Consider the following 21,064-nt stretch of genomic DNA (forward strand, 5'->3'; position numbering starts at 1 on the left):
GTGTATCATAATTAATCATGTAACTTGGAAATTTTTTCATACCCTACCTCTTTTTGCAATTTTGCTTACTTATGGTCTCAGTGTATCAGTTTCAGTGCCTGTTGCAAGGAGTCCACAATCTAACCATATGTCTTCTTCATCGCCATCTGCCCATATAGGGAAACTCACCTCAACACTACTGCATCAAACTCCCCCTTCATCTATCGTAGAATCTATTGAAAGAAGAAAGAAAAGAAAGATAAGAAGGGATGACTGACTGAATGCTTTGTATCTCATCCTATTCTGGTGTTTATGCATTTCTCCTCTCCTGTAGACATGATACTGCATGCACTTGGAGTGTTTTAGACTAAAGCACAGATCCCCATAGCCTTTCTGCTGTAGATATCCACGAGGAGAGCAGGACTTTCACTTTTAGACCATCTTGTGGCTTGGAGCCCAACAAACACTGTGTATCATCCCATCCTGCAGACAGATTTCACAGTGATGGCAGTGGTCCCATATTCAACACTTAATTTGTTTACTGTTTCATTTTGCAAGACTGGGGGACGTATTGAATCTTGTATTATGAAATCTGAGGTCACGAAGCCTAGAAGTGAGAAGTGGATTAAAGTTGATATTAGGCCTGCAAGTTTGTAGGGTCATGAATGCTGGGTACTAGCAAGGACAGGACAGATCGTTGAAACATAGGAAAAAGAAAGACATTAGAATGGGTAGCTTGAAGTACAAAGATTGAGCTAGGTTTGGACAAGGAGTGAGGGAGAGTGTGAAGGGTGGTACAGTTATAGAAAGGCTGAGGAGGCCAGGGTTCAGGTTTGGACGATGTGGAAAGGATATGCAGTAACAGGGGAGGTATAGACGCAGAACTAGGTGGATGATTGTCATAGTAAAACTGATTTGATTAGCTGCAGAGTTCCAGGCAGGAATAGCATTTCAAGACAGACTGGAAATGGATTAGAAGACCAAAGAGCCAAATCCCATATAGATGGGGTAAGGCTGGAGAAGCGATTGAGTCCAGTAAGCTGCAGTAAAAGGTTGAGATATTACACTTTCAGGGATTGTCACGTTGACAGATTAGAAAGTTGTCTTAACGCCCTGCCAAAGTTGAATGAATATAAATTAAACCTTACTGAATTAAGTAAATCGTTTGAAAGTTGATGGTATTAAAAATGTGAAATATTTATGCATCTTTACAGTATGTTATGGCGCTCACGGTTTAGGAGGAAGCTCTATTAGTGCGAATCTCTGGGGAGACATAGAACTACAGAATTTGGACATGGGAGAGCAGAGGTGAGGGAGCTTTCAATGGATATTCTAGGGGAGGAGCGCACGGGTGGTGACTGATTCCACTGGTGAATTTCCCGCTATTCTGAGCCTGCTATTTGAGCAGAAGCTATTGTTTCTGGTCCCGATTCGATATTCAACCCGTGTCTTCAACGAGCTATAAGTGGAATAAATGAAGCTCACTCACAGAGTCAGGAGTTCTCTTCTGTGAGGCGTGTGGGATGTGATGTACTTGAACAGCAGAAATATCCTAGGATGGAGATGACACGACAAGGCCTTCTGCAGACGCCAGCGCTGCATCGGCAGGTTAGATACATGGTTCAACGATTGTTAATAGGGTGTATACCGATTCTCTCTTTATTTTTAATATGTTCTCTCTGTGTTCTTTACCTAATGAAAAAACTGCTGCTTAGAAGAGTCAATGTCGGTAAACTTACATAACATATTCGCAACCCTTTGACATGGCAACTTTTGCCATTGGGTTATCTAACACTCTGAATCTCGCGATGCGCACTATATGATGGCAACACAGTTGAATGGGCTGAATAGATTTTTCCTTACCATCGGGTAGTTGTTTTGATCGAATGGCGTTTGTGTATCGCGGAGTTCCACCATCTAGAATGGTTTGTGACAAGAATTTCAGCATCTTCAAGCGGCTCTGTTTGGGACGCAGAATTCTATGTGAAAACTAAGAGTCAAGTTTCAACTATGGTATTGATGACAACTCTGTTAACGGAGCAGAAACATATCATTAAAAAACAGCTCAGGGAGGAAAAACGCAGTTTTTTCAGTGTCAAAAAGTTAGAATATCCTGATTCCATAGATTTGATTTGGTCAATAAGCCGGAAGATATTTAAATGATCCCAGAAAGGTTGCAGTCTTGCAATTAGTTGAGAAGAAGAACTGCAATGATGGGGTATGTGCATGTTCAGGAGACGATAGGCTTTTTACAGAATGTTATAAGGTTAGGATGAAGAAGTAGAGCACCTAGTGCAACCGTGAAATGAGACTGAAAATTTGCAATTTTGTGGATTTTAAGAAACCTAACTCATCCATTACTGACTCTTGGAAAGGAAGGAACTTGTCAAAGGATCATTCAATGGGGAACCCATTCCAAGTGCCACATGCTGCCATCTAGGGCCATGTGTTTCTGCCATGATCTTATGTGCGATGACTTTACAAACGTAAGACCAGCTTCAGATATTGCTTTAGAAAGCCCTGCCACCAATACCTTTATGACAGTTGTTAGTGAGAGAAGAGTGTTAAGGCTGCCGTGCTGCTGTTCTTGGGAGCTCCGGTGCTGCTGCACAAGCAGAGGAATGCAGCTTACCGTCAGGCGACTCTTTTGTTCCTAAAGAAAAGCCCACAGGCTCGGATATTGTGTGGTGACAGGCCCTGCCAGATTTTGTCAGCAAAGACATGGCACTAGTCTATGCTCCAAGGGTCACCGCCCGCCACTACCACGTGTATTTTCTCGCTCCAAGCGAGGACAGCCAGCGGTCTGCCTCGGACCTAATACAGCTCATGCCCCCCACTAAGGATGCTTTTACTCCCATCTGCATACCAACAGTCGCCATTTACCCTATATGCTGTTAGTACCACCCCTTATCCTGGTTACATGCTAGATAGACAAAATATCCTCACCGATTATCCTGTCATCCATCTTATTTTATGAGGAGTCGATGTGCTCTTGTACCTCTCTAAGGAATAGCGTTACCTGTTACTCGAGAGATCTGTGTGGTTTTGTACCATCCATCTCTAGCTCAGGAGTGGGCCTACCTGGTGCGCTGCTATTTGTCAAAGCCCGACTACCCTGGTCCCGCTATTGGCTTAATATAGTTACTTTTAGTTTAGGTTGTCCGCAAAGGCCTAGGAGCACAACAGATTAAAGCCCTTGCCTTAGAGATAAGAGACCTAACTTCATATCTTCTGCCTTCACATCAGACTGAGAAGAAATCATGCCATGAGGATACTATTCACTGACCCAGGAGACGTGTACCTTACACCACTAGCTTAAGTATGGGGAAGCACTAACTGCCCTGTTTTGCTTCTGTGACCTTACCTCTGGTTTTCTGTCCTGTTTGTCTGTTGCCTGATGAAGCAACTTTGTCTATTTTTTCTTATTCACCAGATAGTATTGGTCAACCAACTGCATTTATTCAGTGAGCTGAACTACTTGTCTGAAAACTTTTAACCAGTGTGTAGTCAGAAAAAGTTTCTTTCTTTTCTCCTGTCCTGTTCATTCTCGCCATCATTAATACAGTTATTTGGCTCCTTTCTCATTCCTTAACTTATGATCGCTGTTGGGTTGACTTTTTTACGGATAGCTGGCCAGTCCCCAGGGGGGGCCGGGCTCCAGGCCCCCAGCGGCAGCACATGCTTGAGGGGCGCATGCCGGGTGGGGTTCTTGCCGGTTGGCAGGCAGCCGGCAACAAGTAGCTCCAGCGGACCTCCTTGGAGGCAGGCTGTGGAGGATCCGCCCTGATCAGCGGCTCGGGGACCGGTCCCACAGGCTGCCTGCGGCATGCTCTCGACCGGTGGGACAGCTGACCCTCTAGCAGCCACTTCCTGTGGGAGTCCACTGGCACCGCAGGGACAGCGCGGAGCCTGGTGTGTAGAGCCGCGCCGGCGGCGTTGCCGTCATGCTTCTGGGCGGCGAAAGGCTAGAGCCGGCCCTGCCAGTTCCCCATTCATTTTCCTCCACTGTACACTCTTTTGGTACATTTACATAACGACGAGGGACTTCAAGAGTCTTTAACGGGCGAGCGACAACGTGCTGCTATTTGTGCATTATAACTCTATCAGCTGCTTATCGAATCTGAGCCTAAACTTGACCTGTCACTGTGGATGCATTGGATAACCCAAGCCTCAGTGCCTCCTCCCTCTAAGGTACAATATATCATTGCCTCAAGGCTGCCACAGCACAATGTTACTGGGAGCTTGTTACAAGAGAGTAAACTCCAGGGGAATTGTCCCAGTGGAACAACGACAGCATGATTAAACAACTCTTCGAGATCAGCTCCTAGCTTTGGAGTTCAGCCTCAAGAAAAGCTATCTTTCGCTTCACTCCCCACTGATAACCCGCAAACACACCTTGGCGTGTTCTACACATCTCAGATAAAAATATTGGTCTCCTTGGATGCTGTATTCCAGAGACAGACAGACCTGATAGAAAATGGTGGATAAGGAAAGTAGTAGACTAAGCAAGAGAAATCGGCAGGGGCAGAATGATCTCACGCATATTTATGATCTGTGCTTAAAAGTGGTAGTGAGTTGATTCATCATTTTGATCCTTTTAAATTTGTATCCTTTTCATTTAAACGGACAGATTGCTGCCGCCTCTTCATAGGTTGAGTCTCTCAGCTTCCATTGACTTCGCCTGGTCTGCAGCGTGGTGCCAGATGAGACATCGTTACAGCACCCCGGACCATGCTTTACCTGTGCTGGTAACCATGAAAAACTGATTTACCTGAATCCTGCCCAGCTCTCTCTTTTCCTGTTTCCAAGACATGCACGATAGGCTGAGAGCAAGGTGTGTATGTGAGAGGAGAGGGGGAGGTCTAGGAGAAGCGGCACTTTGGAAGGGTGCCCTTTGAAAATTGCGGAATTTTTTTTTGCTGTGCACAGGAATCTGCCTGTGTTGACATTCAGTTCTAGTACAAAGTCCATCTCTTTGCTTAGGCATTTGTCTATGACGCGTACTCCAACCTGACACGAAAAGATTCAGTTTTCTTTAGGTTGCAATTGGGGACAAACATATTTCCTGACATGGACCAGCCAACCCACTTATTTCTTGCTTTTACATTAATAACTGATGGTCAAAATAGCCATTCACTTCCGGAGGCAGAAAACTTCTCTGCTGGTAGTATAAGCATCATTGTCAGACATCAGAAAATGAGTCAAAATCCCACTTGAGTATGGAGTTTAAGTGAAAGTTAGGAGCAAAGTTCATTGATTGTCTATCAGGTCCCTCTTTTCAAAATTATTTCAGTACATCGAGATAACGTTTTATGGTCACATTCATTTCTTCTTAATAGTGTCTTCATAACCAGGGGCGTGCTACCATTTAGGAGACACTAGCAATGCCTAGGGCGCAGAAGTTTTTGGGGGTGCTAATTTGCCGGAGGCAGCACGTGGGTCGGTGGACTACCGGCAGTGAATCCGGCGGCACGCGCCTCCGGGCTGTAGAAAGCTCCAGTGGAGTGCTGGCAGTCATTATCAGGCGGATGGTACGCTGGTTAAAGGCTCCGCGGAGACCGCTCGCCGGCAATTCACTGCGGCAAGCATGCACCGGAGACACAGCGAGGAGCGCGAATGGCCGTCCGCTATAAAGAAGGCGTCAGAAACCCTGGCGCCCGCCCCTGTCATAAACGTTCTATAACAAATTAGAGAATACAACTAGATGGAGCTAGGCATAAATTGATTACAAGCTGGCTGGGAAACAGTTCCCAGTGGAGGAGTTATCAGTGAATTACACATCATGGTGAAGGCATAACTCATGGGTCCACGGATCGGTTCTTGTTGTGGATACGATAGAGAGTACACTATTAAAGCTTGAGGAAATTGAGATATTCCAATGGGAGGTGCAGTGGATGGAGAGATAGGATTATAATTATCTCTCTCCTGGAAGGGCAATCGCCAGGTATGCGACAATCACTGTGGAATCTCGCTGCTCTCTACAGCGGGGAAAGTTCTTGCACGGGTTCTGTTGAACCGATTGATCACTCACCTGGAGCAGGGCTTACTGCCAGAATCACATGCGGCTTCCCCAAGGGACATGGGACTATTGACATGATCTTCGCTGTGCGTCAGCTACAGGAGAAATGTCAAGAGAAGAACTGTGAACTCTACGCAACTCTTGTGGACCTCACGAAAGCATTTGACTCTGTCAGTTGCCAGGGCCTGTGGAGGATCATGTTGACATTCAGCTGTCCAGACAGATTCATACAGATGATACGTCAGTTTCATCATGGTATGATGGCTCATGTCCTGGATGACGGTGAAACATCTGAGGCCTTCCCAGTCACCAACAGTGTCAAGCAAGGGTGTGTTTTAGCACTCACTTTGTTCAGCATGATATCTCTGCCACTCTGACTGATGCCTTTCAAAACTGCACTGAAGGAGTAGGGCTGAAGTACAGAACTGACGTGAAACTATTCAATCTGAGGTGACTGCGTGCCATCACCAAGATGAAGGAAACTGTACTTCGAGACTTTCTCTTTGTCGATGATTCTGCTCTGAATGCTAGTACAGAGCCATAAATGCAAGCCAGTACAGACAAGTTTTTATCTGCATGCAACAACATCAGTCTCACCATTAACATCAAGAAGACTGAGGTCGTGCACCAGCCAGCTCCCCATGCTCTGCTCAAAACCATCCATCACTGTAAATGGACAGAGACTTCAGGCAGTGGATCACTTCATGTACCTTGGCAGTACCCTTTCCCGACCAGTGTCAATCAATGATGAAGTAAACTGTAGACTTGCTTAAGCCAGCTCTGCATTTGGCCGATTGTGCTCCAACGTCTGGGAATGTTGAGGGATCAGTCTACCAACGAAGATGAAGGTCTACCGAGCAGTGGTGCTTCCAACTCTGCTCTACACCTGCAAGATGTGGACTGTTTATCAGAGTCATGCACAAAGGCTTAATCACTTCCACATATCCTGTGTGCGAAAGCTTCTAAAAATCAGATGTCAGGACAAAGTGCCTATCATAAGCTTCTTTCCCAAATCTGGACCTTAGAGTCCAAAATCTGGGTGCTTGTATGAAACTCCCCCAAGCTTATTACCAGCTTGGATCTGATCTTTCTGCCACCATCCAAAATTTCCAGGGTTTTGGCCCCCTCTGGTCTCCCCAAAACCTTCCCTGGAGGGACCCCAAGACTCAGAAACCCTGAGCCTACAACAAAGGGAAATAACCCACTTCCCTTCCTCTCTCTCTCCACCCAGGATTTCCTCTTGGGCTAACCTGGGAGTATTGATGCAATCTCTTACATCACTATTCCACAAAGAGCACACCAATATCAAGGAAACAGAAGTTCTATCTCTCCTCCCCCTTAGCTTCCTTCCCGCCCTGGACACTAGGAGAGTTAAAACACAGAGTGTAGTGTTTCCCTCCCCCTGTCTTTCCTTTCTCCTTAACCAGAGAAAAACAAACGGTTTTAAAAGAAAGCTTTATATAAAAAGAAAGAAAAAACATAAATTTTCCTGAACAGATGACAATACAGGGCTATTGCTTATAAGAAAATATGAATAAACAGTCTGATTCAAAAAGATATCCAATTTGAAACATTCCAGCAAGTTACACACATGTAAATACACCCAAAACAACATAAAAGCCTATATTATTTTTCTACCTGTACTTACAAGTTGGCAACAGAAGATAAGACGATAGAAAGAAGCTTCTCATAGCTGAGAGACAAACAAAAGACCAAAAATTCCCTCCCTGACTTTGAAAAATCCAGTTTCCTGATTGGTCCTCTGGTCAAGTGTTTGGTTCCCTTTGTTAACCCTTTACAGGTAAAAGAAACATTAACCCTTAGCTATCTATTTATGACAGTGCCCGATACTGAAGTCCTTACCAGAGCCAGTCTGCAGTCAGTTCACACACTGCTGATGAGAGCCCAGACCAGATGGGCTGGACATGTCGTGACAATGTCAGATGAGCGCATTCCTAAACAGCTCTTCTAAGGAGAACTCACCCAGGAAAAGCTGTCGCATGGAGGACAAAAGAAGCGGTTCAAGGACACTCTGAAGACCTCTCTGAAGTCCCTCGAGATCAACACCGCCACATGGGAAACCCTCGCACTGAACTGTCCAGCATGGTGCAGCCTCATTCACACAGGCAGTAATATCTCTGAGGCGAGGCGTACTGCTGAGGCTGAAAGAAAGTGTGAGCTGCGCAAGTCCAGAGCTACCCGCACATCATCGACAGTGCCATCACATGTCTGCCCGACATGTGACAGAACGTTTCACGCCCGAATCAGACTGATCAGTCATCTTTGGACGCACAGAGCCCGGTCATCAAACGAATGAGTTGTTGATGTCTTCATCGACAACGATGGACGAACATCATCATTGGAGGCATGGATGGTTTGCTTTTTATCATCATAGATAAATCAGTTTTTCTCATCTCATGATCAGTAGTCTCTCCAAGTAATGCAATATCATCCTCGTATTTAATATCCACTCAAGAAGAATCTTTAAATAGTACACCTCTACCTGGGACACAATCCACCTTGTCTTCTGATAGTTCTGTGAAAACATTGGCTCAATATGCAGTGGCAGTCATAGATTTTCTTTCCAAATGTCAAGCAGAGATTTAAAAAAAAAAATGTGTTGACATTTCAATTTAAAAGGAAAAAATTACTCATCTCAATGATATTTTAAATACAAATATTGATTGAGAATGAATTTGATGCTTCAAAAGGCTGGCTTCTTTCATTCAAAAAGGACAAAAGGAAATGTTTAGATATTTCTGCATTCAAATATTTTATGATTTTTCCTTTCACAAAAACGTTGACATTTCAACTTTCTGGCCTGTTTTGAGTTTAAAACAAATGTTGAAATATGGAATTTACTGCATGATAGAAATTTCTTTTTTTCTGATCATCCCCAACATTTGAACAGAACCAAGCATGACAAAGCCTTAATCTCACCTAACTGTAATATAAAATAAATAAAAATAAAAGAAGAAGTGATATTTCCAGATTCTTTATTTGTTATATTCAAGCCCTTTGGGTCATGGACTTTCTTTAATTTTATCTTAAGCACAAAGACTAGAAGTTGGTTGGTGTTTAATAGATGATTGATAGTAATAATCTTCTGTAATTTGAGGAAAATAAATGGGCAGATGTATTACAGATGTTTATATATTATTGCACATAATGTATTTTGAGATCTTTGGGACAAGGATGCTATTGAAGAACACTGCTCTCTTCTTGTAATACCATTGTCTGTATCACAGAGTCATAAAAATAGCCATGCTGAGACAGATGTGCCATCTAAATCTGCTATCCCATTTCTGACAGTGACCAGGAACAGATGTTCAGAGGGCGATTCAAGAACTTTATAATAGACATGATATTTAATATCCCTTTCAGTAATGTTATCATAATTAATCATGATAACTCTGGATATTTTTTCATACTCTATCTCTTTTTGAATTTTGCTACATTTATGGTCTCAGTGTATCAGTTTCAGTGCCTGTGGCAAGGAGTTCCACAATCTAACCATATGTCTTCTTCACGCCATCTGCCCATATAGGAAAACCACCTCAACACTACTGCATCAAATCACCCCTATCATCTTATGTAGAATCTATTGAAAGAAAGAAAGAAAGAAAGAAAGAAGGGATGACCTGACTGAATGGGCTTTTTCCATTCAGCTATTCTGGGTTTTATGCATTTCTCCTTCTCTGTAGACATGATACTGCATGCACTGGAGTGTTTAGACTAAATGCACAGATCCCCATAGCCTTTCTGCATGTAGATATCCATCTGAGGAGAGCAGGACTTTCACTTTTAGACCACTTGTGGGCTTGAGCCCAAACAACACTGTGTATCATCCCAATCCTGCAGACAGATTCACAGTGATGGCAGTGGTCCATATTCACACTTAATTTGTTCTACCTGTTCATTTTTGCAAGACTGGGGACTATATGAATATTTATATGAACATCTGAGGTTTCACGAAGCCTATGGAAGTGAAGAGTGAGATCTACAAGTTGATAATTAGGCCTGCAATTTGGTAGGGTTCTGAATGCTGGGTACTGAGCAAGAGACAGGAGCAGATCTTGAATACATTAGGGGGAAAAAAAACCATTAAGATGGGTGCTTGAAGTTACAAAGATTGACTATGTTTGGAATGAACAAAGTAGGGGAAGTGTGAAGGTGGTACCAGTTATAGAAAAGCTGAGGGAGGCCAGGCTTAGCAGGTTTGGCCATGTGGAAAGAATATCAGATAACAGGGGAGGGTAGGTAGACCCAGAACTAGGTGGATGGATGTCATAGTAAACTATTTGATTAGCTGCAGAGTTTCCGAGGAATAGCATTCAAGACAGACTGAAATGGATTAGAAGGACACAAAGAGCCAATCCCATATAGATGGGTGTAAGGCTGGAAGAAGGATTGAGTCCAGTAAGTGCAGTAAAAGGTTGAGATATTACATTTCAGGATTGTCACTGTGACAGATATGAAAGTGTCCTGTAACGTCCTGCACAAAGTTGAATGAATTAAATTAAACCTTACTGAATTAAGGTAAATATCTTTGAAGTTGATGTATTAAAAATGTGAATATTTATGCACTATTACAGTATTTTATGGCGCTCATTTAGGAGGAAGCTCTGATTAGTGCAATCTCTGGGAGACATTAGAAACTACAAAGGACATTTGGGGACAAGGCATGTGAAGGGGACTTTCAAGGAAATTCTAGGGGAGGGAGGAAGGGTAGGTGACTGATTCCACTGGAATTCTGTATTTTGAAGCTGCATTTTGAGCAGAGACCTATTGTCTGGCTGATTACATTTTCAAGGTGTCTTCAAAGAGCTAAAGTGGATAAATGAGTCACTCACAGAGTCAGGAGTTCTTCTTCTTCTGAGCTGAGGATGTGATGTACTTGAAACAGCAGGAAAAATCCTAGGTGGAGATTGAAGGACAGAGTCTGCCAGAGCCCAGGCTGCACTTGGAGGTGATCACTGGTAATCTTGTTAGCATATGTATAGATTCTTTTATTATTTTTAATATGTTTTCTCTGTAGTTCTTTTACCTAATGAATAAAACATGCTTGCTTAGAAAGAGTCATGTGGTAACTTACAAACATAGCAATTTGAATGGGCAATTTCTTTTGCCATTGGGTTACTAATTACTTGCTGATGGTGCATATAGATGGCAACCACATTGAATGGGTGAATAGATTTTTCTATCTGGGTAGTTGTTTGATGGAATGCGTTTGTGTATCTGAAGAAGTCACACATCTGATGGGTCTTGTGACAATGACATTTCAGCATCTTCAAGGGCCTCTGTTTGGGAGGCAGAATGTCTATGTGAAAACTAAGAGTCAAGTATTCAATATGGTATTGATGACAACTCTGTTAAACAGAGCAGAAACATATTCATTAAAAACAGCTCAGGAGAGGAAATTAAACAGTTTTCAGTGTCAAAAGTTATGACATATCCTTGATATCCATAGATTTGATTTTGTCAAAAGCAGGAAGATATTTAAATGATCCCAGAAAGTTGCAGTCTTGCATTAGTTGAGAAGAAGACATCTGCAATGATGGGGGTATGTGCAATGTTCAGGAGACAGTATGCTTTTACAGAATGTTTAAAGAGTTGAGGAAGAAGGAAGTAGAGCACCAGTGCAACCATGAATGAGACTGAAAATTGCAATTTTGTGGGATTTAAGAAACCTAACTCATCCCATACTGACTCTTGTGAAAGGAAGAAAACTTGCAAAGGACCATTCAAGAGGGAAACCCATTCCAAGTGCCACCATGGCTGCATTAGGGCCATGTGTTTCTGCTGCTATGATGTGCTGATGACTTTACAAAGTAAACCAGCTTCAGATATGCTTAGAAAGCCCTGCACCAAAATACCTTATTGACCAAGTTGTTAGTGCTGAGAAGAGTTGTTAAGGCTGCTCCGTGCTGCTGTTCTTGGAGCTCCGGTGCCAGCTGCACGAGCAGGGAATGCAGCTTACCGATTCAGCAGACCTCGATTTTGTTCCTAAAGAAAGACCACAGGCTCGGTTTGGTGGTGAAGGCCCTTGGCCAGATTTATTGTCAGCAAAGCATGGCACTAGTGTCCTGTCCAAGGGGTCACAGGGACACTAACACGTGTATTTCTGTGACAAGCTGGGACACCAGGGTCCTGTCCCCTCGGCCTATACAAAGATGCCCCTCATAGGACTTCTTTTATCCATTGATACAAACAAGTGACATATTACACTCTAGATGCTGTTAGTTACCACCCTTATCCTGGTACATGCTAGATAGAACAAAATATCCTCACCCATTATCCTGTCATCCCATTCTTATTTTATGAGGAGTCAGTGTGCTCTTGTACCTTCTCTAAGGAATGCGTTTACCTAGTTACTCGAGAGATCTGTGTGGTTTTGTACCATCCTCTCTAGTCAGGAATGGGCCTACCTGGTGCGCTGCTATTCTGTCAAAGCCCGGCCTACCCTGGTTCCCAGCCTTTGGTTAATATAGTTACTTAGGTTTAGGTTTCCAGCAAGGCCTATGGCACAAAGATTAAAGCACTTTCCTTAGAGATAAGAGACCTAACTTCATATCTCTGCTTCACATCAGACTGAGAAGAAATTGCATGAGGATCTTTCATGACCCAGGAGAGTTCCCTAACCACTAGCTTAAAGGTACTGGGGAGGCACTAAGCTGCCCTGTTTTGCTTTGTGACTTTACTTGGTTTTTCTGTTTGTTTGTTTTGCCCTGGATGAAGCAATTTGTCTATTTTTTTCTAATTCACAAATAGTATTGGGTCAACCAAACTGCATTTTTCAGTGACTGAACTACTTGTCTGAAAACTTTTAACCAGTTGTAGTCAGAAAAGCTTCTTCTTTGTCTCCTCTCCTGTTCATTCCTGCCATCTTATACAGTCTATTTGCTCCTTTCTCATTCCTTAACTTATGTATCCAGCTGTTGGTGATTTTTTAAGGATAGCTGGCCAGTCCCCAGGGCCGGCTCCAGGCCCCAGCGCGCCAAGCACATGCTTGAGGTGGCATGCCGCGGGGGGTGCTCTGCCGGTTGCAGGCAGGGCAACAAGTAGCTCCAGCGGACCTCCTGGAGGCATGGCTGTGGAGGATCCGCTGATCGAGCGGCTCCGGTGGACCTCCCACAGGCGTGCCTGCGGATGCTCCTCCGAAGCCGTGGGACCAGCTGACCCTTAGCAGCCACTCCTGTGGGAGGTCCACTGGAGCCGCAGGACAGGCGAGCGGTAGAGCGCCCCCCACGGCGTGCCGTCATGCTTGGGGCGGCGAAAAGGCTAGAGCCGGCCCTGCCAGTCCCCATTCATTTTCCTCCACTACACTCTTGTGGTAATTATACATTAAGACTAGGACCTTCAAAGGAGTCTTAAGGGCGAGGAAACGTGCTGCTATTTGTGCATATAACTCCTTCAGCTGCTTTATGAATCTGAGCCTAAATTGACTGTCACTTGGATGCATATGGTAACCCAAGCCTCAGTGCTCTCACTCTAAGGTACAATATATCATTGCTCAAGGGCTGACACAGCACAATGTTACTGGGAGCTTGTTACAGAGAGTAAACTCCAGGGATTGTCCCAGGGGGAACAAGACAGCATTTAAACAACTCTTGAGAATCAGCTCCTAGCTTTGGAGTCAGCTAAGGAAAAGTTCTTTGCTTCACTCCCACTGATAACCGAACACACCTTGAGGTGTTTCACTGCTCCAGGTAAAAAATATTGGATCTCCTTGGATGCTGTATTCCAGAGACAGACAGACTGGATAGACAAATTGATAAGGAAGTAGGTAGACTAAGCAAAGAGAAAATCACAGGTCAGAATGATCTCACCATATTTATGATCTGTGCTTAAAAGTGGGTGAGTTGATTCATATTTTTATTCCTTTTAAATTTTTGTATCCTTTTCATTTAAAAGGACCAGATTCTGCCCCTCTCATCTAGGGGTGAGTCTCTTCAGTTCCATTGACTTCTGCCTGGCTGCAGCAGTCTGCTCACACAGACTCAGTTACAGCACAGGGACCATGGTTTACCTGTGCTGTAACCATGTAAAAACTGATTTACCTGAATCGCCCAGCTCTCTCTTTCTCTCTGTTTCTCAAGACAGCACTGAAATAGCTGAGAGCAGGTGTGTATGTGAGAGAGAGGGGGAGGTCAGGAGAAGGGCACTCTCTGGAAATTGCCCTTGAAATTGAATTTGCCTGTGCACAGAATCTGCCTGTGTTGACATTCAGGTTCTAGTACAAAGTCCATCTCTTTGCTTAGGCATTTGTCTCATGAGTTGATAATGAAGGAAAGATTCAGTTTCTCTCTAGGGTTGCATGGGGACAAACATAATTTTGACATTGGACAGAACATTGATTTCATTGCCTTTTACATTAATAACTGATGTCAAAATAGCCATTCACTTCCAGGAGGGCAGGAAAACTTCTCTGCTGTATATCTGATATTCAGACATGCAGAAAATTGAGTCAAAAATCCCATTGAGTTGGAGTTTAAGTGACTTAGGAGCAAAAGTTCCATTGATTTTCTATCAGGTCCCTCTTTTCAAAATTATTTCACTACATCGAGATAACGTTTTATGGTCACATTCATTTCTTCTTGATAGTGTCTCTCATAACCTTCTCATAAACAAACATTTAGGAGACCTAGGCAATGGCCTAGGGCGCCAGAATTTTTTGGGGGTGCTAATTTGCCGGGAGGGCAGCACGTGGGTCCGGTGGACCTACCGCAGTGAAGTCGGCGGACGGTCCGCTGCTGGAAAGGCTCCAGTGGAGCTGCTGCAGTCATTTCGGCGGATGGTACGCTGGTCTAAAGGCTCCGGCGGACCGCTCGCCGGCTTCACTGCGGCAGCTGCACCGGAGCCGCGAGGGGCGGCGAAATGGCCGTCCGCTTAGGGCGTCAGAAACCCTGGCGCCGCCCCTGTTCATAACCGTCTCATAAACAAATTAGAGAAATACAACCTAGATGGAGCTAGCATAAAGTGTGTACAAGCTGGCTGGGAAACAGTTCCCAGAGAGTAGTTATCAGTGAATCACAGTCATGTTGGAAGGGCATAACTAGTGGGGTCCCACAGGGATCGGTTCTTGGTCTGGTTTGGATAATGTATAGAGAGTACACCTATAAAGCTTGAGGATAATTGAGGATAATTCCAAGCTGGGAGGGGTTGCAAGTGCATTGGAGGATAGGATTATAATTTAAAATGATCTGGACAAACTGGAGAAATAGTCTGAAGTAAACAGAATGAAATTAAAAAAGGGCAAATGCAAAGTACGAAACTTAGGAAGGAACAATCAGCTGCACACATACAAAATGGGAAATGACTCCCAAGGAAGGAGTACTGCATAATGGGATCTAGGGCTCATAGTGGATCACAAGCGAAGTATGAGTCAACAGTGTAACACTGTTCCAAAAAGAAAGAATCATTCTGGAATGTATTAGCAGAAGTGATGTAAGTGAGACACGAGAAGTAATTCTTCCACTCTATTCCACAATGATTAGGCCTCAGCTGGAGTATTGTGTCCAATTCTGGGTGCCACATTTCAGGAAAGATGTGGACAATTTGGAAAAAGTCCAGAAAAGAGCAACAAAAAATATTAAAAATTTAGAAAACATGACCTATGAGGGAAGATTTAAAAAAATTGGGTTTGTTTAGTCTGGAGAAGAGAAGACTGAGAGGGGACATGATAACAGTTTTCAAGCACATAAAAGGTTGTTACTAGGAGGAGGGAGAAAAATTGTTTTTCTTAACCTCTGAGCATAGGACAAGAAGCAATGGGCTAAAATTGAGGCAAGGGTGGTTTAGGTTGAACATTAGGAAAAACTTCCTAATTGTCAGGGTGGTTAAGCACTGGAATAAATTGCCTAGGGAGGTTGTGGAATCTCCATCTTTCGAGATGTTTAAGAACAGGTTGGACAAAGACCTGTCAGAGATGGTCTAGATAATACTTAGTCCTGCCTTGAGTGCAGGGGACTGGACTAGATGACCTCTCGAGGTCCCATCCAGTTCTGTGATTCTTCTTCTTCTTCTTGAAAAATCCTAATAATTTTAATAGGTAAGAATCCAATTATATACTACAGATATTAATTTGTGTTTTCAACAAAATAGTCTAGAACAACTGACAGAGTGTAATTATTTTTATAGATTTGGCCACATGTCCAGCTATTGTAAATTGGCCATAGATTCATTGCAACCAGTCTGCCTGATCCCATGCTTGTGTGACACAGCTGTAGCTCTATTGAAGTCATAAGACCAGATTGCAGAGAAAGAATAAATTCCTCTATAGCCTGGTGACTTGAACACTCCCCACACATGCAGAAGACCAAGTATCCAGTAACCCTGCACTGCCTCTTTTATGATGTATCCACAGAGGTACAGCTTCAAGAGGAGTGACTGAGGGAGCCCCACATCAGACAAACCCTTGGTCAGAGCTGAGCAGGGTATTTGTGAATACCTGTAGGACCTGATTCTGGGACTTAGGCATGTAAAGTGGTGGTTCAGTGCCCAAGTCTTTTTGTGTATCCAGCCTAATTTGTCTATTTAAAATACACAAATACCATCTCTCTTTCTCTCTCTCTCTAAATTTAGTATAGTTAAAACACACATTTTACAGAATGGAACAGGTCTCTCTTTACATTCAGCCTATGGAACAGATGATCTCCACATACTATTTTAATTTATTTTTATGGTAAGTGTTAATTTCATTTTTTTTCTCATCTTCCAGATCACAGATTTTCTGAATAATTGACAATGAATAATCAAACCACAGTGACTGAATTTATCCTCCTGGGACTTTCCAGTGACCCACAGATGCAGATTTTCCTCTTTCTCCTTTTTTCACTTATTTATCTAATCAGTCTGGGTGGTAATATAGTGATCATGGTGGTGATAAGAGCTGATTCTCACCTTCACACCCCTATGTACTTCTTTCTCTTCCATTTATCCTTTGTTGATATCTGCTATTCCTCAGTCACGATGCCTAAAATGCTGATAAACTTCCTAGCAGAGCACAAAACTATTTCTGTCAATGGATGCCTTGTCCAGATGTTCCTTTTTATCCTCTCAGCTGGTGCTGAAATTTTCATTCTCTCAGCCATGGCTTACGACCGCTATGCTGCCATCTGTGATCCATTACATTATGTGCAGACAATGAGCAAAGGGATCTGTATTCAGCTGGTAAGTGGTGCATGGACCATGGGCTTCTTCTATGCCCTTCTTAACACACTTTTTGCCCTCAAGTTGCATTTCTGTGGGCTCAATCAAATCAACCATTTCAGCTGTGAGCTTCCTCCACTGTTACAGCTGTCCTGCACTGAGACTTTTACTAATCAAGTGGTCCTTCTTACTTCTGCTGTGGTATTAGGGTTGAGCTCCTTCCTCCTCACCCTGATCTCCTACATTCACATCATCTCCACCATCCTGAGGATACGCTCTGCAGAGGGCAGGCATAAAGCCTTCTCCACATGCAGCTCCCACCTTATCGTGGTTGGCTTGTTGTACGTGACAGGTTTTCTCCAGTACACAAAACCCAGCTCAGTCTCCTCTGTGGTGCTGGATGAAATATTCTCCATCCAGTACAGCATCTTGACCCCCATGTTAAATCCCATCGTCTACAGCCTGAAAAACAAGGAGGTGAAAACAGCTCTAAGGAATATATTGGGGAAATTCAGGTTTCTCAGTTAGTGTTGATTCTCTCACTTCTTTAAAGTCAGAAAGCACAGATTTGTGGGTAACTAGTGTTTGGGACATTCTCAGCTCAGATAACTGAATGACACTTTGGGCAAAATCCTCCACAGCTCCAGTGTAGATCCATTGAAGTTAATTGTCCAGATCCTTAGCATGTGTAAATCAGCATAGCTGCATTGGAACTAATGGATGCTGGAGTTAGACCCACAAAGGGTCTTGAACAGGAGAAATTGAGAGATATCCCATAACGCAGTGGCCAAGGCATTCACCTGGGAGGGGACAGATCTCTGTTTCAATCATTTCTCCTCATCAGACACTTGAAGCGGGGGCCTCCCACATTTGAGATAAGTACCATAACCACTGGGATAAAAGTTATGCTGGAGCTCCTCTTCCTAATTCTGTCTTCTTGTTTCCACAAAATCAAATGGATATAACTGGCCATGAACAAATTCAGGCTGGAAATTAGAGAAAGGTTTCTCACCCTCAGAAGCATGAGGTTCTGGAACAAACTTCTAATAGGAGTTGTAGAGATGCACAACTTAATTAGTTTTAAGAAAGTGTTGGATAAAATTATGACAGTGTGATGGAGTGGGGCAGGGCTCAGCAACCCTGGTGCTTACTTCTGGTTTATGTCTTATGTTCCTAAAGGACATGCTTCAGGGTTTCAGCCGGACACCACCATTCATGAAGGAATCCCTTCCCCCTCCTGGGTTTTTTTTTTCTCCTTCTTCTGAAGCATCAGGGATGGCCACGGTTGGAGATAGGATCTTGGATGGGATGGGCCAGAGCTCTGAGGTGGTACTAAGCTTTCTCTCTCTCAGATGTTTGCCTACACTATTTTTGCTCACATAGTCAGGGACCAACTGATTGACAATTAGCTAAGGACACAAAAACTAACTGCATTTTTTAAAGTACATTGGAAGCAGGAAGCCAGACAAACAATCAGTGAGGCCATTGGATGATCAAGATGCTAAAGGATCACTCGGGAAAGACATTGCTGTTGTGGAGAAGCTAAATGAATTCTTTGCATTAATCTTCACTTCAGAGGATGGGAGGGAGATCCCTTCAGCTTAGTTGATAAATTAGAGGAACTGTCCCATACCAAGCTGTCGATAGAGGAGGTTTTGGAATAAATTGATAAATTAAATAGTAATTAGTCATGAAGACCATATGGTATTCGTCCAAGAGTATTGAGGAAACTCAGATATGAAATTGCAGAACTCTTTCTTTTCCTTACTGTCATGAAATCTATCATTTCACAAGCACTTTCTCCCAAAAATTTCCTTCCATCTTCAGATTTGCAACTACTTCCTCCCTGTTGGTTAGAATCAAGTGAAAAAAGGTCCCACAGCCACACCTTCCACCCCAACTCTGATCCCCACCCCCCAGCTAAGCCACTTACTTCCACTCTGGACCAACCTGCCTAGCTAGGTTTTCAGTCCTAAGGTTCCAAATGAGGCCATTGCAGAGTAACAGGTCACATCCATAGACGCTTATTGTATACATGTGTTGGGGGGGGGGTGTTTGGTTTTGTGCTTTCAGAAAACCTAAGAAGCCATTTGCACTGAAAACACTCAGTTCAGCCTACATGAGCAACGAAGATTTACTCTGGTTGTTAGAGAAATCAGGTTTGGGATTTTAAAGGTTTGTAAGAGAGGTGCTCAAATCCTATTAATTCTCCCATTGACTTTAAAACCCTAAACCAGACCAAGACTCTTATTTCTATTTCTTTGAAAGTAAGACCCCATGGGTCCGGAACCCAGGTCTGCAGAGTTATTAATCACTTAACCACTCCAAAATGCTATACAGCAGTAGGTGTAACCAGCCTGCATGCAACTTCTCATGATTGTGGTGGAGACAGACCATGGGAAGTTCCACATCAAGAGTTTGATAGGCAGCAGCCCCATGGCTCCTTGCCCTATATCAAACCCAAGGGGTGCTCCAGGCAACAGTATGGATCTTCTGTAGTTGCTCTGACTGTTCTTGCTCTATGGTCTTGACTGTGGCTTGTTTTGGACTTTGCCTCCTGACTCAGACCCTGAAACATACCTTGGACTCTCATACTTGGTATTTATCCTGGTCTGGAACTGACTATGAACTCCTTGGCTACTCTGAGACTCAGGTTTGTCCCTTGGCCCTGACTGCCCTTTTTGAGTTCCTGAAACTGATAGTCTTCCAAATAGCCCATGGAACTGGGGAGTGGTGTAGCTCATAGGGCTAGCTTGGCTTTTAGTATAATTCAGCTTCTTCCTATTTTAGCTATTTTCATTATATTCAGCTGTAATGCAAGAAACTACAGGCCTATATCTGTAAGATATTACTGAAGCATTAGTTAGCAGAAGTGTGGTAAGTAGCTGTACACCTTGGCACAAGAGCAACCGTTACCTTTAGGTTTGGGGAACTAAGAAGAGCTTGCTTATGGCAGGAGTTAGAATGGTCCAGTAAGTGTTCCATGAGGATAGCTAGTGTTTTGAGCATTAGCCCCCCACTAAACTGGGTTGTGAGTGAATCCTTGAGGATCCCGTAGGGATCTAGGGCAAAAATCAGTATTGATCCTGCTAGTGAAGGCAGGGGGCTGGACTGATGACCTTTTGAGTCCTTCCAGTTCTAGGATAGGTATATCTCCCAGTTATTATATTAACGCAAATCTGCTTAAACAAGGGGTGATGGGTTTGATCATGAGTAAGGTTTTACATGTTTATATACTAATCTATAGAAGAAAGACCACTTAATAGCAGGATGAAGAAATACAATAAGGGAAGGGGGAACCTCTGTAATATATTAGATTGTAATTGTGTCAGTGTAACACAGTGGTCTTCAAACTTTTGTGCTGGTGATCCTTTCACACAGCAGGCTCTGAGTGTGACCCCCCTTATAAATTAAAAACACTTCATAAAAAATATTTAACACTCTTATCCTGGAGATGAGTGGCATTTGAGGGTGGAGGCGTAGCTGTGACATAGGTAATACCACATAACATCGGTGGAGGAGGGAGGTCACGACGCCAGTTTCAGAACCTCTTGCATAACATATTATAGAAGTTCATTCCAGTCTGTGGATGGCAGGAGAGAGAGATCTATCCTTGGAGGGACAGAATATGGTCAGTGGTGATGAGGATGAGAAAAGACTAATATTTCAGTTGTTTTGCAAGAGGTGTGAGTATATGGATGTGCAGATGTACGTTTGTAGTCTATCTACCTACTTACAATTAAAGTGTTTGTGACTTTGCTAAATGTAATAATGAATATTTGTAATATAAAGAGTTCCTATAGTGTGATGTTGCAACTGTGCACATCGGATTCCAACAATACAGTAATTTTAATAATAGGTTTGTGGACAAGAACTATAAACCTAAAGAAGAACTAGGAATTCTCAAGTGACCAT

General features: G+C 43.3%; 1 protein-coding gene across 1 annotated transcript; it reads left to right on the forward strand.

Annotated features, from left to right (window-relative positions):
- Window positions 1-15,711: 15,711 nt before the first annotated feature.
- Window positions 15,712-18,377, forward strand: LOC116832148 (olfactory receptor 5V1-like). Its single transcript, XM_032792678.2, has one exon. It carries the CDS (start codon window positions 16,745-16,747, stop codon window positions 17,675-17,677), a length of 933 nt encoding a protein of 310 aa, XP_032648569.1. The 5' UTR covers window positions 15,712-16,744; the 3' UTR covers window positions 17,678-18,377.
- The last annotated feature ends 2,687 nt before the right edge of the window (window positions 18,378-21,064 follow it).

Source organism: Chelonoidis abingdonii, chromosome 25, assembly GCF_003597395.2.
Source record: "Chelonoidis abingdonii isolate Lonesome George chromosome 25, CheloAbing_2.0, whole genome shotgun sequence".
In the NCBI taxonomy this organism is placed as follows: Eukaryota; Metazoa; Chordata; order Testudines; family Testudinidae; genus Chelonoidis; species Chelonoidis abingdonii.

Excerpts from the sequence above, each read along its gene's own strand:
- LOC116832148 (XM_032792678.2), top strand. The coding sequence starts at position 16,745 with ATGAATAATCAAACCACAGTGACTGAATTTATCCTCCTGGGACTTTCC.